The sequence below is a fragment of the Chiloscyllium plagiosum genome, unplaced genomic scaffold (genome assembly GCF_037043375.1).
Source record: "Chiloscyllium plagiosum isolate Xiang-an unplaced genomic scaffold, Cpla_swu_hap1 HiC_scaffold_31, whole genome shotgun sequence".
Lineage (NCBI taxonomy): Eukaryota > Metazoa > Chordata > Chondrichthyes > Orectolobiformes > Hemiscylliidae > Chiloscyllium > Chiloscyllium plagiosum.
In genome coordinates, this window is record NW_028270169.1 from 24,858,783 (window position 1) to 24,876,202 (window position 17,420).

Genomic DNA, 17,420 nt, shown 5'->3' on the forward strand with positions numbered 1-17,420 from the left:
TAGGGTAAAACATGCTTCTCTATAATAAAGGACGAGACAGAGTAGAAAAACAAGTCCTTGATTGATAAGACCACTAACTCTGACAGAGAAGAATAAGTCCTTGACTGATAAGACTGCAGGCTAGAAAAACAACTAGGGAGACATATACTGCAGACTTTGTGATAAGGGTCCAGAATGGAAAAATAATGAATGTTCAGAATGTGAACCTCGTGACTCTTTAGAGCTATAGAAGGGAGGAGCTTGAACTGTATTTAATCGAAAACTTTGTTAGCCTGGCGCGCCTTTTTTTTTCTCAAGGGTGCCCAACTCTGCAGACTTGTTAATAAAACTTTGTTTTCCTGAATTTGTCTAGAGCAATTATTGAGAAGCGATTTTCGTTTCTAACAAACTATAACCTGGTGTTGTGTGATTTTTAACTTTGTACACCCTAGTCCAACACCGGCATCTCCAAATTATGGGAGCACAAGTAATGTTGTGGCTGTATTGCTGAACAAACTGGTGAAGTCGAATGGGTTCCCTGAAGTTGTTTATTGATGCTGATGATGGCCCCAGAGGCTGAGGACCATTTCACCCCTGCCTAAGATGGGAAAGAAAGCAGGGCAGAAGAAATTTTCCAAGTTACTGTCACTTTTTTATTTTGGAAAGAAGAAGAAGGCACTTTGGAAAAGTCGCCTGATTCCTATGAATTTGCCAATTCAATTGGAGCATCATGTCTCAGATCAAGGTCAATTTTTTTTTGGTTTTAAAACATTCAACTCTTAGCTACAACCAAGATCAGTGTACACTGTTCAAATCAACATGTTGCAGGTCATAGATCCGGGTCCCGGTTGACCCCGGAACGAAATGCCGCGCAGTCAGGCGGTGGTCGTCGTGGAAACCCCCCTCCCGGTAACTGGGCTATTGCTGCTGAGGGCAATGACGAGCGCCGAGAATTACCGGGCCATCGTGCGCTACCTGACCGACAAGAAGCAGCCGTACGCGCCGGGTACCACCGAGCACAGCAAGCGGGCCATCCGCAAGGCGGCGGCCTGCTATGTTTTCCGGGACGGGCTGCTGTTCTACCAGCGGCGGCGGAGGGACAGCGGGCGCCTGGACGAGCTGGAGGTGGTGGTGGACGAGCTCAGGCGGCGGGACATCTTCCGGCGCTGCCACATCAGCCGCAGCGGCCGCCATTACTCGAGGGAGATCACCGGCTTCAATGTCAGCAGCGGCTACTGGTGGAGAGGTGGGTGTGGGGGGAGAGCTGATCAGTAATAGGCCCCCCACCCTCATACCCGGGGAGCTGATCAGTAATAGACCCCCCCCACGGGGAGCTGATCAACAATAGACCCACCCCCCCGGGAGCTGATCAATAATAGACCTACCCGGGGAGCTGATCAGTATTACACCCAGCCAGGGAGCTGATTGGTTACAGACCCACCCGGGGTGATGATCAATAATAGATGCCCTGGGGAGCTGATCAGTAATAGACCCCCCATCCCCCCCAGGGAGCTGATCAGTAATAAATCCCCCACCCCCGCAGGCAGCTGATCAGTAATAAATCCCCCACCCCCGCAGGCAGCTGATCAGTAATAGACCCCCTCCCCTCCCGGGGAGCTGATCAGTAATAGACCCCCAATCCCCTGGGGAGCTAATCAGTAATAGACATCCCACCCCCCTACCCGGGGAGCTGATCAGTAATAGACATCCCACCCCCCCACCCGGGGAGCTGATCAGTAATAGACATCCCACCCCCCCACCCGGGGAGCTGATCAGTAATAGACCCCCCACCCCCCCGAGGAGCTGATCAGTAATAGACACCCCAACCCCCCCGGGGAGCTGATCAGTAATAGACATCCCACCCCCCTACCCGGGGAGCTGATCAGTAATAGACATCCCACCCCCCCACCCGGGGAGCTGATCAGTAATAGACATCCCACCCCCCCACCCGGGGAGCTGATCAGTAATAGACCCCCCACCCCCCCGAGGAGCTGATCAGTAATAGACGCCCCACCCCCTCCGGGAGCTGATCAGTAATAGACCCCCAATCCCCCAGGGAGCTGATCAGTAATAGACCCCCAATCCCCTGGGGAGCTAATCAGTAATAGACCACCCCAACCCCCCGGGGAGCTGATCAGTAATAGACATCCCACCCCCCCACCCGGGGAGCTGATCAATAATAGACCCCCCACCCACCCGAGGAGCTGATCAGTAATAGACGCCCCACCCCCTCGGGGAGCTGATCAGTAATAGACGCCCCACCCCCTCGGGGAGCTGATAAGTAATAAATCCCCACCCCCCCTCCCCCGGGGAGCTGATCAATAATAGATCCACCCCCCAGGGAGCTGATCAATAATAAACCCTCCGGGGAGCTGATCAGTAATAGATCCACCCAGGGAGCTGATCAGTAATACATCCACCCGGGGAGCCGGGAGCCGATCAGTAATACATCCACCTGGGGAGCTGATCAGTAATAGACCCCCTCCCCCCGGGGAGCTGATCAGTAATAGACCCAGCCGGGGAGCTGATCAATAATAGACGCCCCAGGAAGCTGATCAGTTACAGACCCCCCCACCCGGGGAGCTGATCAGTAATACATCCACCCGGGGAGCTGATCAGTATTACACCCATCCAGGGAGCTGATCAGTAATAGATCCACCCCCCGGGGAGCTGATCAATGATAAACCCTCCGGGGAGCAGATCAGTAATAGACCCCAATCCCCAGGGGAGCTGATCAGTAATAGACCCCTCCCCCCCCCCGCCCCCGAGAGCTGATCATTAATAGACCCACCCAGGGAGCTGATCAGTAATAGAGTTGAAACTTTATTGCTGGAACAGCACAGCAGGTCACAGGCCTGTGCCCGAAACGTCGAATCTCCTGTTCCCTGGATGCTGCCTGACCTGCTGTGCTGTTCCAGCAATAAAGTTTCAACTTTGATCTCCAGCATCTGCAGACCTCACTTTCTCCCTGATCAGTAATAGACCCTCCCTCTCCCCCCCCCCCGGGGAGCTGATCAGTGATACATCCACCCGGGGAGCTGATCAGTAATACACCCAGCCAGGGAGCTGATTGGTTACAGACCCACCCAGGGAGGTGATCAATAATAGACGTCCCGGGGAGCTGATCACTAGTAGACCGCCCCCCGCCTCCCCGGGAGCTGATCAGTTACAAATCCACCCAAGGAGCTGATCAGTAATAGATCCACCCCCCAGGGAGCTGATCAATAATAAACCCTCCGGGGAGCTGATCAGTAATAGACCCCCCCCGGGGAGTTGATCAGTAATACATCCACCTGGGGAGCTGATCAATAATAGACGCCCCAGGAAGCTGATCAGTTACAGACCCCTCCACCCGGGGAGCTGATCAGTAACAGACCCCCCCGGGGAGCTGATCAGTAATAGACCCAGCTGGGGAGCTGATCAGTAATACATCCACCTGGGGAGCTGATCAATAATAGACGCCCCAGGAAGCTGATCAGTTACAGACCCCTCCAGCCGGGGAGCTGATCAGTAATAGACCCCCCGGGGAGCTGATCAGTAATAGACCCAGCTGGGGAACTGATCAATAATAGACGCCCCAGGAAGCTGATCAATAATAGACGCCCCAGGAAGTTGATCAGTTACAGACCCCTCCACCCGGGGAGCTGATCAGTAATAGACCCCCCCGGGGAGCTGATCAGTAATAGACCCCCCCGGGGAGCTGATCAGTAATAGACCCAGCTGGGGAGCTGATCAATAATAGACCCAGCCGGGGAGCTGATCAATAATAGACGCCCCAGGAAGCTGATCAGTTACAGACCCCCCACCCGGGGAGCTGATCAGTAATACATTCACCCGGGGAGCTGATCAGTATTACACCAATCCAGGGAACTGATCAGTTACAGACCCACCCAGGGAGCTGATCAGTAATAGACCCACCCCCGGGGAGCTGATCAGTAATAGACCCCCCCCCCCCCCCCCCCCCCACCCAGGGAGCTGATCAGTTACAGACCCTCCCGGGGAGCTGATCAGTAAGAGACCCATCTGGGGAGCTGATCAGTAATAGACCCCCCCCCCCCCCAGGGAGCTGATCAGTTACAGACCCTCCCGGGGAGCTGATCAGTAAGAGACCCATCTGGGGAGCTGATCAGTAATAGATCCCCTCTTAACCTCTTACTCCGCTCTGACTGCTCCCGTACCTTGGTTCAAATCGCACCTGCCTCAGAGCTGTGTAATAGCATCAGGTTGACTAGAACATATCCCCTGAAGGTAAAAACAATGACTGCAGATGCTGGAAACCAGATTCTGGATCAGTGGTGCTGGAAGAGCACAGCAATTCAGGCAGCATCCGAGGACAGGCAAAATCGACGTTTCGGGCAAAAGCCCTTCCTGATGAAGGGCTTTTGCCCGAAACGTCGATTTTGCCTGTCCTCGGATGCTGCCTGAATTGCTGTGCTCTTCCAGCACCACTGATCCATATCCCCTGAAGTCCAGCCAGCGAACCCACCTCCCATGAATAAAGGTTTAGGTTTCCCCAAAAAGGGCATTGATGTAGAAAAAGAGCACAGATGTAGAAGGGAGTGTTAAATCACAAGTTCAGGGGGATGGAGAATGTACACAGTCGAGTGTGCAGAAAGTTGACAACAAAGGGATTGACATTGAAGCTTAGAAGAAATATACATGACCTGTCCAGATGGTAATGATCATATTGGATGTAGGTTTGCTCGTGAGCTAGAAGGTTTATTTCCAGACGTTTTGTCACCCTACTAGGTACCATTCGCCTGAGGCCCCCTGATGATGTTACTTAGTAGGGTAACAAAATGTCTGGAAATGAACCTTCCAGTTCAGTGAGCAAACCTACATCCAAAACCTCAACCTGAGCTACAAATCTTCTCAAAACTCGCTAGTAATGATCATAGTTCTGTGTACAGGAGCCTCCTTATGCAGGATATGCGCTCACACCATTGTGACCTATCTCTTTTAGAAGTGCTAACATATGGACTGTACAGTTCCAGCATTTACAGGTATAGTTTTGTACTTTACAGAAAGATACTATTGTTTCCAAAATTTACAAAATGTGTGCCTAATGAATTGTTTCCAAAAACTGCTGTTTACTTACTGCTATCCAAACAGCCCCATCCACTATTAAATTTTCACTTGGATGTTAATTCTGGATGACCATAATTAAAATAGCGTTTTGCAAAGAAAAGCTTTGTACTGTAATATTGTGTTCAAATATGTAATTGCCTAGCATGTAGGGCTATATATATGCCAAGTTCTGGAAAATGGGATCAGAAGAGATTGGTGCTTAATCACTAATGTGGATGTTATAGGCTGAAGGGCCTCTTTTGGTTCTATAAAACTCTGTTGCTGTAATCTGCAAAAATGCAGTTAATAAGTTGTGCTTATTTAATTCACATATGCTTTCTTGAAATTGCAGCAAATGTTAAGTTCAGGCTCAGCATACAGCATTTAATCAACCATTGCCCTTTTGAGACTTGTGGAGCATTTATGCTACAAGTTTAGCATTGGTTGTGCTTTGCATTAATGTTAATGTATGGGGTAATATTGCGATGTGAAATTTCATACAAGCTGCAAAGCAAAATCAGACCCCTCCTCACCTCATGGGAGTCTCAAGCCTCCTCTTCCAATGTCAGGTATGGTTTGAAGCTAGATTCAGGCTTCTGTTACACTGTGACTGCAACAGCACAAAAGCTCTAGTCAGAATAAATGCACCCTGAGATAATACAGATGCATTTAGATGTCTGCATTTTCTATTGCTTCCAAGCATTTGTCACTTAAAGAAACCACTTGGTTTTCTACCTTTGCCTAACCCCATTAGATTCTTCTGCTCATTCTAAAACAGATGAAGTCAATGTTAACTTTTAACGTTTCTAATAGTTTGACATTAGTTTTTCTTTTTCCTTGATTTGCAAATGATCTTGGGATAAAATTGCATTCATTTAAAATATTTTGTTTAAATAGGAATTTTAAGCCAGATATCTGAGTTTGTCAAACAGTGCGAAGTGTGCAGGTCAGGTGCTGACAAAATCCACCATTTGTCAGAAGACCAGCTAGTGGACTCAGAAATTGGCCTAGAGGCTGCCAGAGGGGAAAAAACGACAGCAGCAGCTCCCTACCAGAATAACCTGGAAGACTATATGAGAGTACAACACGTTCGGGGAAATGAAAAACATTTTACAGACATACACTCGAACCAGGTGAGTACAGTTCGTGTAGATGATTTGAGACACTTTCTGAAAGAAGCTTGCTATCTTTTTGGAAAGGAAATGTTTCATTGCTGTAAAATGTTCTGGATTGAAATCAGCTCAGCCAATTTCTCAACAGTGAAACTTTCCAGTTCAAATGAGAAAGCTATTGCAGTCTTTGTCTTGTCTGCAACTCAGAATGGCAGAAGAGACAGAGGCACATACCTTTTGGTTAAAAAAAAATCAATAATTTTCACATCTCTATGAAGCTAGCCAAACAAACGTATTAATAATCCCGATGGGCACAGTGGGAGAGACAACCTCGTAAATATGACAAAAAATAAAACTCAATATGTTCCTCAGGTAGCCAACTATTCCAGGACTAACTTTTGTCTGATAATCTTTTTCATTGTTTGGTTGATGCTCGTAAACTATTCAAGATACTGTGATATCTTTATTTATTGGCGTTTGATGACACTGTTGTTTTGTTCAAAATGTATATGTACACTTGGAAAATCTTAGGCTGAACTTCAGAGGATTGTAAAACAGACGTCCACCGGACACAGTCAAGTTGTGCTAGATCAGCTGAATGAGCAGCGGAATCTAAATAAGTTTTGTGACATTGCTCTGCTTATCGAGGGAGAGGAGTACCGGGCACACAAGTCTGTGCTGGCTGCCAACAGCAAATACTTTCAGGACCTCTTCACTGAGAAAGGAGCCACCTCCAGTCAGGAAGCAGTAGTGGAGCTGGCAGGTAAAGAAAATGTCTATTCTTCTGTCAAAACTTTATCAAGTTTACTTCTCTTATGATTATAAAAATTGTTTAATTCCTGCTCAGCAGTGACTTCTGGTACAATGTAACTTAATGCAAAAGCAAAATGACGATGCATAATCATTTTTGTTAGGTTTGGAACTGTTTGGTGAAGAGTCATTTTCACAAGCATTTGCAGCATATGTTGAGAGAGAGGGCAGTGTTTACTGTGTATATTTCCACTTTTGTACAAAAAGCCATGCATTACTTCTGAAATGCATAGGACAGAATTATGAATGAAACCCATGGAAATTTGAGTTCTTTCGTCTTGAAAGGCGATCACTGAGAGCTAAATAACACAGCATAGTGTTGAGTAGTACAGAAATGATAAACCAAGAACTTCAATTTAAACTATTAGCACTAGGACACAAGGAGGGATAATTCAAAAAAGAAAAGATCAATTGTGGACTGATATCAATAAGTTGTGACAAGAAAGTGCAAAAGAAACTCAACAGGACTGGCAGCAATAGTGGACAGAAAAACAGATTTAACGTTTTGAATCCAATGATCCTTTGAAGGCAGATAGGAAATGGAGGTGTTTATGCTGGGAGTGTGGGAGCAGGTGAGTAGAGAGAGAAAGGCATGAGATGAATAGATGGAGACAGTGAGACAATGTCCAGAGAGAAAGTGAAAAGGAAGCAGGCAAAGAGATTTCTTTTAGTAAGTCTCAAAACATTTTCTCTATAAATGCTGCCAGATCTGCTGAATTTCTCCAGCACTTTCTGATTTTTGTTTCAGCATCCAGCATTCTCAGTTTTTTGTATTTTATCAATTAATAATTTGGATTAAAAAATGATCAGCATGGGTATGTATTGTTTTTCAGGAATCATTGATGTTGAGTTAAAAACTAAAATAGAGTGTAGGTTTAAGAAAACTGCATGACTCACAGCAAACGTACATCCCAGTGAGGGAGAAGGATTCTAAGAAGGGATAAATCTGCCATGATTTTCTAAGGATGTTAGGGATGATATCAGCTTGTTAGAAAGATCATACAATATGGCCCAAATTAGTGGCAGACCAGAGGATTGTTAATGTTTTAACAGGCAGCAAGGGATGGCAAAAAATATAATGAGAGGGAGAAAATAAACTGTGAAGGTAAACTAGCAAGTAATTTAACAAAAAAATGCCAAGGCATCCATTAAATATATAAAAGGAAAAAAGAGGCAAAAGTAAACATGAATGAGGCTGGGGAATTAATAATGGGGAACCAGGAAATGTCAGAAGAGTCGAATAAATATTTTGTATTCATCTTCATGGTAACATTCCAAAAGATACAAAATATCCAAAGGCTAAACAGTACAATAACCATCACTAGATAAAAATACTCTGGAAACAAATGGGTTTAAGGGCCTGAACCTAAAGTTTTGTATCCGAGGAATTTAAAGAAAGTAATTACAGTGGATACTCCGGTAGTAATCTTCCAAGAATCCTTAGTTTCTGGAAAAATGGTACAGGATTGGAAAATTGCCAATATAACAAAGGGTGGGAGCTAAAATGCAGATCAGTTAACTTGCTATCTGTCATTGGGAAATTAATGTAATAGCTGAACTTTTAGAAATACATAATATAACCAAGTAGAGTCAGCATGGCTTTATGAAGGGGAAATCATGCCTGACAAATCTAATAGATTTAATTTTTGGTGGTAACCAGCAGGATAAATAAAGGGGAAACAATAATTTATTGGATACGTATTTGTATTTACATTTACATATATTTGGATTTCCAAAAGGTGTTCAATAAGGCACCATACATAAAGCAACTTCATGAGATAAGAGTCCATGGTGTTGGGTGGAGCATATTAGTGTGTATGGGGGATTGGCTAACTAATAAAAAATGGAGAGTTAGGATAAGAGAGAGTGAGCATTTCCTAGGAAGGCAGCCTGCAACTATTGGAATACCACAAGGATCAGTGCTAGGGTTACAATTATTTACAATATATATTAATGACTTAGATGAGGAAGTGAATATGCTAAAATAATTGGAGACGCAAGTAGTAAGAATGACAAACAGTTAATAGAGAGACATAGGAGAAAGTGAGGACTGCAGATGCTGGAGATCAGAGCTGAAAATGTGTTGCTGGAAAAGCGCAGCAGGTCAGGCAGCATCCAAGGAGCAGGAGAATCGATGTTTCAGGAATCCTTCAGGCTCATGCCTGAAACGTCAATTCTCCTGCTCCTTGGATGCTGCCTGACCTGCTGCGCTTTTCCAGCAACACATTTTCAGCAATAGAGAGCTATAGTCAGGCAGAAACTTGGTGAATAGAATATAATGTGAGGTTATGCAATTTGCACCGATAATCAAAAAGTATTTACCACAGCTTTTAATGTACTCAAAAGACTGAGCATCCATAGCACTGTGGGATAGAGAATTGCAAAGATTCACAAACCTCTCAGTAAAATAATTTCTCTTCAGCTCGATCCAAAATGACATCCACCTTATTTTTAAATTATGCCCCTGGTTCTAGATTCCTCATCTATACTGTCTATCCCTTTATGTATATTGTGGGTTTCAATATGATTGCCTCAGTCTTCGAAAATCCTGATGAAGGGCTTTTGCCCGAAACGTCGATTTCGCTGTTCCTTGGATGCTGTGCTCTTCCAGCACCACTAATCTAGAATCTAGTGAATACAGCCCAGTTTGCCCAATCTTTCTTGATAAGGTGGTTCTGCCATTCTGGACCTTTGTTGCAGTCCTGCCTTTCAAATAATGTATTTCCTGAAATATGGGCACCAAAACTGCACACAGTGCTCCAGGTGCAGTATAACTAAGGTCTTACACAGTTGAAGCAAGACTCCACCACTCTGTGCTTGAATCCTCTTGTGACAAAAGCTAACATTTCCTTAGTCTTCCAGAGGCTTGCTGTACCTGCATGCTATTTTTCAGTGACTTAATGACAAGGACATCCAAATCCCCTTGCACTGCTATACTTTTCAACCTCAAACTGTTTGAGAAATACTCTGCACACAAACTTACTAACTGTACCTCCTATGTTCACATCCAAATCATTTATGTAAGTGATGAAAAGCAGTGGACTCTGCACCGATCCTTGTGGCACACCACTGGTCAAAGGCCTCCAGTCTGAAAAGCAATCCTCCACCACCTCTGTCTTTTATCTTCAAGCCAGTTCTGTATCTAAATGGCTAGTTCTCCCTGTATTCCATGAGATTTAATCTTGCTAACAAGTCTACCATGAGGAACCTTGCCACAAGCCCATGCCCTTTTGTCATTTACAGAGGAATGTCGATTATCCGAACAAGATGGGCGGGCACTATTTCGTTCGGATAATAGATTATTCAGTTAATCGATTCAATACCTTTCCTCTGGGGCTCGGGAGTTTTCTATTAAGTCTGCTCCCTGTTCAGGAGACTGCAGCACACCACGCGCAAGGCCTCTCCCCCAAAACCCTGTCTAACACTGCCCCTCGCCTGCCCCTCAACACCACCCCCCCGACACTGTCCTCAACACCATGCCCTGCCCACACCCCAACCCTGACCAGCACAGCCCCCGCCCCCATCCATCCCACCTGCTGTCCGACCCCTGTCCCCGCCCCCGGCCGCCTCCCTCTCCCTCTGGGGCAGCCAGACTGGACACCAACAGTAAGACTGCTGCTGTCTTTCTGGGGTAAGTATTCAAAAACATTCCCCCCCCACTTTTAACTGCAACTTTTTGATAAGTTCCACCTCTGCCCTGTACGGGGCAATGTTAGAGAGAATATCTGGGGAAAGGGGGTTTAGGGTACACCTGTGTGTAGAACACCAGGGAAAGTGTGGGGGGAGAGAGAGAGAAGGGGGGAGGTCACTCATTTGGAAACGGTGCCCAGGTTCTCATCTATGTTCAGGACTGTTCTTAGCAGAGATTGTTTTTAATCAGTGTAAACAAAAGATGCGATCAGGGTTGAAACAGTTCTTTCATTGAATGTTTCTATCGGGACCTCAAGATCTCCTTCGGATAATCCGATATTTGGATAACTAGTATTCGGATAATTGAGGTTTCTCTGAATATAAATGATTTAGATGTGAACATAGGAGCAATAGTTAGTGGGTTTGCAGGTGACACCAAAATTGGAGGTGTAGTGGACAGCGAAGAAAGTTACCTCAGAGTACAATGGGATCTTGATCAGATGGGCTAATTGGCTGAGGAGTGATAGATGGAATTTAATTTAGATAAACGTGAAGTATTGCATTTTGGAAAGGCAAATCAGAGCACAATTTATACACTTAATGGTAAGGTCCTGGGGAGTGTTGCTGAACAAAGAGACCTTTGAATGCAGATTCATAGTTCCTTGAAAGTGGAGTCACAGGTAGATCTGATAATGAAGAAGACATTTGGTATGCTTTCCTTTATTGGTCAGAGCATTGAGTATAGTAGTTGGGAGGTCATGTTGCAGCTGTACAGGACATTGGTTAGGCCACTGTTGGAATTTTGTGTGCAATTCTGGTCTTCATCCCATTGGAAGGATGTTGTGAAACGTGAATGGGTTCAGAAAAGATTTACAAGGATGTTGCCAAGGTTGGAGGATTTGAGCTACAGGGAGGGGTTGGCTAGACTGGGGCTATTTTCCCTGGAGCGTTGGAGGCTGACGGGTGACCTTATAGAGGTTTATAAAATCGTTTATAGAGGAATGAATAGGGTAATTAGACAAGGTCTTTTCCCTGGGGTGGGGAGTCCAGAACTAGAGGACATAGGTTTACGTTGAGAAGGGAAGACATAAAAGAATCCTAAGGGGCAACTTTTTCACACAGAGTGGTACGTTTATGGAATAAGCTGCCAGGGGAAGTGGTGGAGGCTGGTACAATTTCAACATTTGAAAGGCATCTGATTGGATATATGAATAGGCTGGATTAGGTTAGGATATCTGGTTGGCATGGACGAGTTGGACAAAGGGTCTGTGCTGTACGTCTCTATGACTACATGACTATGACCTGTTCTTCTAATCAACAGGAACAACTTTTATCTATGTTATATTCCAGCTGCTGAGTATACAACACACAATGTACATTCCTGCTTATCTGTGTATCACCTGCAAATTTAGAAATATTACATATGGTTCCCACTAAAAATTATTGACAAATATTGTGAACAGCTGGGGTCCCAAGTACTGATTCTTGAGGTATCCCATTTGTCAGCTAATGAGAGAATGACCCATTTATTGCTACTGACTGTTTTCTGCGCATTAGCCAATCCCTAATGCATGCCAGAATATTACTTTCTCTACTTTAATTTTGCTAACCAACTTCCTGTGGGGGACCTTGCAAAAAACATTCTGAAAATCCAAATATTCCACTTCCATTGACTCTTTTTGATTAATTTTGATACTTAAGTTTTCAAAAAGCTCCAAGTTTGTTTAACAAACATGACTTTCCATTCAAAAATCTACGCTGACTATGGCCAGTCAGATCATTTTTGTCCAAGTATCCATTTATCATGCATTTAATGATTGATTCTGGCAATTTCCTTATTATTGAGGTAAAGCTGACTGATTTATAGCTCCCAGTTTTGCCCCTTTCTTAAATAGGTAAAAACAATGACTGCAGATGCTGGAAACCAGAGTCTAGATTAGAGTGGTGCTGGAAAAGCACAGCAGTTCAGGCAGCATCTGAGGAGCAGTAAAATCGACGTTTCGGGCAAAAGCCCTTCATCAGGAATACAGGCAGAGAGCCTGAAGGGTGGAGAGATAGTGGAGTGACGTGCAAACTTCCAACCTGCAGGGGTCATTTAAGAATCTATAAAATTTTGCAAAATGATAACCAATGTATTGAGTAAATATAGCTATCTCATTCACCAGTCTGGAATAGAGACCATCAGGTCCAAGGAAATTGCCCACTTTTAGCCCTGTTAATTTCTCCAGTACAACCTTCTTAGAAATATTGATGTCTTTCAACTCCTCATTTGCCCTCGTCACTTGTATGTATAATTCTGGGAGATTTCTTGTATTTTCCTCAGTGAATACAGACAAGATTAATTGATTAGCTTCTGTCATTTCTGTATTCCCCATTGTAAATTCTTCTGACTGTTTTTAATGGACCTACATTCTTCGTAGCTAAACTTTTCCTTTTTACGTAATTACCTCTAGAAGGTTTTGCAGTTCATTTTGTGTTTTTGATTGCTAAATTGCATTCATATTCTATTTTTTTATTCCTCATCAGCTTCTTGGTCCTCCTTTAATAAACAAGTGGTCAGACGTGTTTTTCTGTACAAACTTTTCTACAAGGGACAAGTTGTATGGTACGGTCCAACTACTTGGCAGCATTCTGCAGCAACTTCGCAGACCCATCCTTTGCAGCACCGGGAAATATCAGAATCTCAGCACGTAGTGAGACATGGTGTTTCAGCATTGAGGGCCTACATACAGCTTGATGCAGCTATACCCAAGGGTGGCCACTAGGAAGAGGTTATGCTATTTCCACCACTATCAGGGGATTTGTATGTGGTGTCCCTCGGACACGATTCATCTTTTGACCTCCAGCTGAAGTCGAAGAGTAAATATTGTGACAAAGCCGCTCCTTTAACAAGGTTATGCTGTCCTTGTTTTATTTTTAATCAGAGAGGTCGTAAATGACACAGACTCCGAAAAGTCTGGAGGTGAAGGGTTTTGGGGCCAATTTAATAATAGCTAACAGAGACTTGTCTCAGGCAGAAGTCTTTCAAGTTTAAAAAAACACTTGTACAATGAAAGGGGAGTGGCCCGTTCTCCCAGCTAGGCTTTTCTCTGGTTTGGTTTGTTTTTAGCAGTAGTGTGGAAAAAAGGCTGCTGGACCCACAAAAGCATGTCTCGGATGGTACTGTCTCTCTCACTTCTATCCTGTAAGAACTTGTATTTGATTTTACCTTTTGTGCAGGGGTGTTTATGGGGATTGTTGCAAATATTTGGAACCGCATCATTAAGTTGGGATGATTTGTTGGGTTTTCGGAAAGGTTAAGTTATTCGGTATTCTGTTTTCTGTTATTTTTGTTTCATTCAGTAATCTTGTAAATAAATTCTGTTTTGTTTAAAACAAAGTGGTTTGACCAGCAGATTCTCTCTTGGAATATCGTCTTTACACTTGCTTAAAACAACTAGCAAAGTGAATGTCTGGGCTACCTTCTTGAAATGTTTTGAGTGGTTTGGCCTGGTACATAACAGATTGAGGGCTCTTAGTGGAATTTGATCTGTAACTCCAAATGGGAATTAGAGTTGTTAGACTCAATGGCAGTGAGTGGTAGGTGTTAGTGTCTTTTGTGCTGGGTGTTGAACTCGAATGGTTTCAAAAGATAGCAATGGATAGCAATGGCTGTTTCAGTCACCAATCGTTTTCTGGGGGTGGAAGAAGTGACCTTGGGGGTTTAACAAAAGATGATTAAGGCCAAGCTGCTGGAAGTAGCAGACAGGCTGGAGATGAAGCTGTTCCCTGCTGTGAGGAAAGGAGAGATAATTGCAGCAGTAACACAGCATTTAAATATACCAGAAATGTCATCAGAATTTTTAGAGATGGCTAAAATTCAATTGAAAACGAAGCAGCTTGAGTTAGAAGGAAAATACAAAGAATTACATTTAAAAGCAGATGAGAGAGAAAAGGAAAGAGAGAGAGAAGAGAGAGAAAAAGAGAGAGAGGAACGGATGAAAGAGAGGTAGTTTGAACTTCAGAAATCAGCACTTAGACAGGAGTTCAAAAAATTACATTCTGAAGTAGGGAGATCTCATGTGGAAGAGCACAGAGTTTAAAATGGCAAGATGAGCAGCTGAAATGGCTGATGATTATTAGTTGGTCCATAAAGCAAAGTTTGGCTTCCAGAATCAATTTCAATCCATGAGGGGTAGAAATTAGGGAAGAGAGAAATCCTCACATGGAAAGGGAAAGGTAGATCTCGGTGAAGATCATAAGGATAACTTACAAGAGGGTAAAAAGGACAACCTTGAAAGGGATGGAGAATTTAAAGAGCTCTGGTGTTTTCGCTGCAATAAAGTAGGCCACATGAAATCACAGTGTTGGTGGGTTAGGAGAAGCACTGGGAAGCCAGGTGTAGGAAAACAGGAGAAGCCAGTGAACTTTGTTGGAGCGGTAACAGAAAGCATCAGAATGTGCATGCTGCATCAGAATGTACAAGCTGGTCAGAAGTTGGTTAAGGAGGAAGTGCCAGATCTTCTTAAACCATATACTTGCAAAGGTAAAGTTTACTCGCAAAGTCCAGGAGCAGCAGGTTAAGAGGTTGCAATATTAAGAGACACAGGATCCTTTAAATCAGTGGTGCTGAAAGTTGATGAGATATGTCCTTCTGAAGGACTATTGCCAGAAAAGGTACTAGTAATGGGAATTCACGGTGAGACAAGAAGTGCTCAATTATGTAAAGTGAGGTTAGAATGTCCAGTGAAGAGTGGTAGGAGTACTGGACAAACTCTCAGCTCCAGGAATACAATTTTTCTTTGCTGATGATATTGCTGATTCACCAGTAGGTGTGCTGCCTACTGTGGTTGAAAAGCCAGTGGAAACTCAGGCAACTGAACTATTGCAAGACACCTGACTGGTAATGAGGTCACAAAGTCACCAGTTGAAACAGGAGAGACCAAAGAGTCCAGATAAGAAAGTTGAAATGGAATTAGCAGAGATCCTGTTTGATCAGATGGTTGGCACAAACCAGGTGCAGATGGATGACAGTGAGGACATCTTTAACTCCGATAAATTAACTAAGATAATGCAGAAAGATGAAAACTTAAACCAATTATATCAAAAGGCATACACAGAAAATGAATCTGAATGTATCTCTGAATGTTATTACCTTAAAAATAATGTCTTAATGAGGAAATGGAGACCATCACATATTCAGGCTGATGAGAAATGTGCAGAAGTTCATCAAATCGTATTGCCAGTGGGATATAGAAAGGAGGTGTTGTGAGTGGTGCACAAGCTACCACTTGGGGGTCATTTAGGAGTGAGAAAAACTCAGGCTAAAATACAAAAGCATTTTTACTGGCCTGGACTGCACAAGGATATAATTGAATTTTGACAGATGTATCATACATGTCAGGTAATTGGAAAACCACAAGTAGTAATAAAACCTGCACCTTTAATACCTATTCTTGCATTTTAGAAACGTTTTGCAAGAGTTCTTACATTAATGGATTAGTTGACTAGATTTCCAGAGGCCGTTCCGATACACAGTATCACTGCTAAAAGGATTCTGGAGGAATTACTCAAACTTTTCATTCAATACGGACTACTGACAAAGATACAATCAGATCAAGGGTCAAACTTCACATCAAAATTTTTCAAAGAAGTTATGGACAGCTTAGGAATAAAAAATTCAAATCTATTGAGTTCCATCCAGAAATGCAGGGAGCTAGAAAGGTGGAATACGACATTAAAGATGATGATTAGATTTAGATTACTTACAGTGTGGAAACAGGCCCTTCGGCCCAACAAGTCCACACCGACCCGCCGGAGCATAACCCACCCAGACCCATTCCCCTACACCTAACACTATGGGCAATTTAGCATGGCCAATTGTGGGAGGAAACCGGAGCACCTGGAGGAATCCCACGTAGACACGGGGAGAATGTGCAAACTCCACACAGCGAGTCGCCTGAGGCGGGAATTGAACCTGGGTCTCTGGCGCTGTGAGGCAACAGTGCTAACCACTGTGCCATCGTGCTGCCCAGCTGTGCCACTGTGCCGCCGTGTTGAGGGCTTATGGTCAAGACTATACAGATGATTGGGATAAGGAAATTCGATATGTGCTTTTTGCGATCAGAGATGCACCAAATAAATCAACCAAATTCAGTCCATTTGAATTTGTTTTTGGGCATGAAGTGAGAGGACCGTTAAATGGATTAAGGAGAAAATGCTAAGTCAGAATTCAGTGTCAAATTTTAGGGAACGATTAAATAGAGCTGGGGAGTTGGCTAGACAGCATTTAAAAGTATCAGAGCTTTCAATGAAAAAGGACAAGAAATCTAAAGTTCACAATTTTGCTATAGGGGTTAAGGTATTAGTGTCACTTCCAGTTATAGGTGAACCTTTAAAAACAAGGTTAAGTGGACCTTATCAAGTCAAAAGGAAATTGAGTGAGGTGAACTATTTGATAGGGACTCCAGACAAAAAGAAATCTCGCAGTGTGTCATGTGAGTATGCTCCCAAGGTATTTTGACAGGGAAGAAAAGCAAGATGAGAATGTGTTATTGATTACAATACAGAGGGAAAAACCAAGTTCAGAGGATTCTGAATTGGACGTTCTTAAAATTGGGTAATGAGAAAGTTGTCAAAAATTGGGATAAATTATTGAGTTACCTTTCAGAGGAAAATCAAAATGACCTGAAATAATTATTACTATCACAAATGCAGATAAGTGGAAATAAGCTAGGAAGTACTAATCTAATTATGCATGATGTAGATATAGGAGATGATGTTCCAATTAAGCAACTTCCTTACAGGCATAACCCTCTAAGGTTGGCACAAGTTCAAAAGGAG

At 43.7% G+C, this 17,420-nt stretch overlaps 1 protein-coding gene across 3 annotated transcripts in view; it reads left to right on the forward strand.

Moving 5' to 3' along the window:
- The first annotated feature begins 786 nt into the window (after positions 1–786).
- The window catches only part of LOC122564019 (zinc finger and BTB domain-containing protein 11-like), a 43,611-nt gene continuing 26,977 nt past the window's right edge, over positions 787–17,420 (forward strand). The window contains exons 1-3 of one of the 3 annotated variants that reach the window (XM_043718466.2): positions 787–1,225; positions 5,944–6,179; positions 6,690–6,921. In XM_043718466.2, coding sequence (XP_043574401.1) covers positions 844–1,225; positions 5,944–6,179; positions 6,690–6,921 — 850 coding nt within the window. In that variant the 5' untranslated portion in view covers positions 787–843. Of the gene's footprint in view, positions 1,226–4,773; positions 4,983–5,943; positions 6,180–6,689; positions 6,922–17,420 lie in introns of those variants that run through there. The other 2 variants (XM_043718465.2, XM_043718469.2) reach the window with 2 other exon arrangements.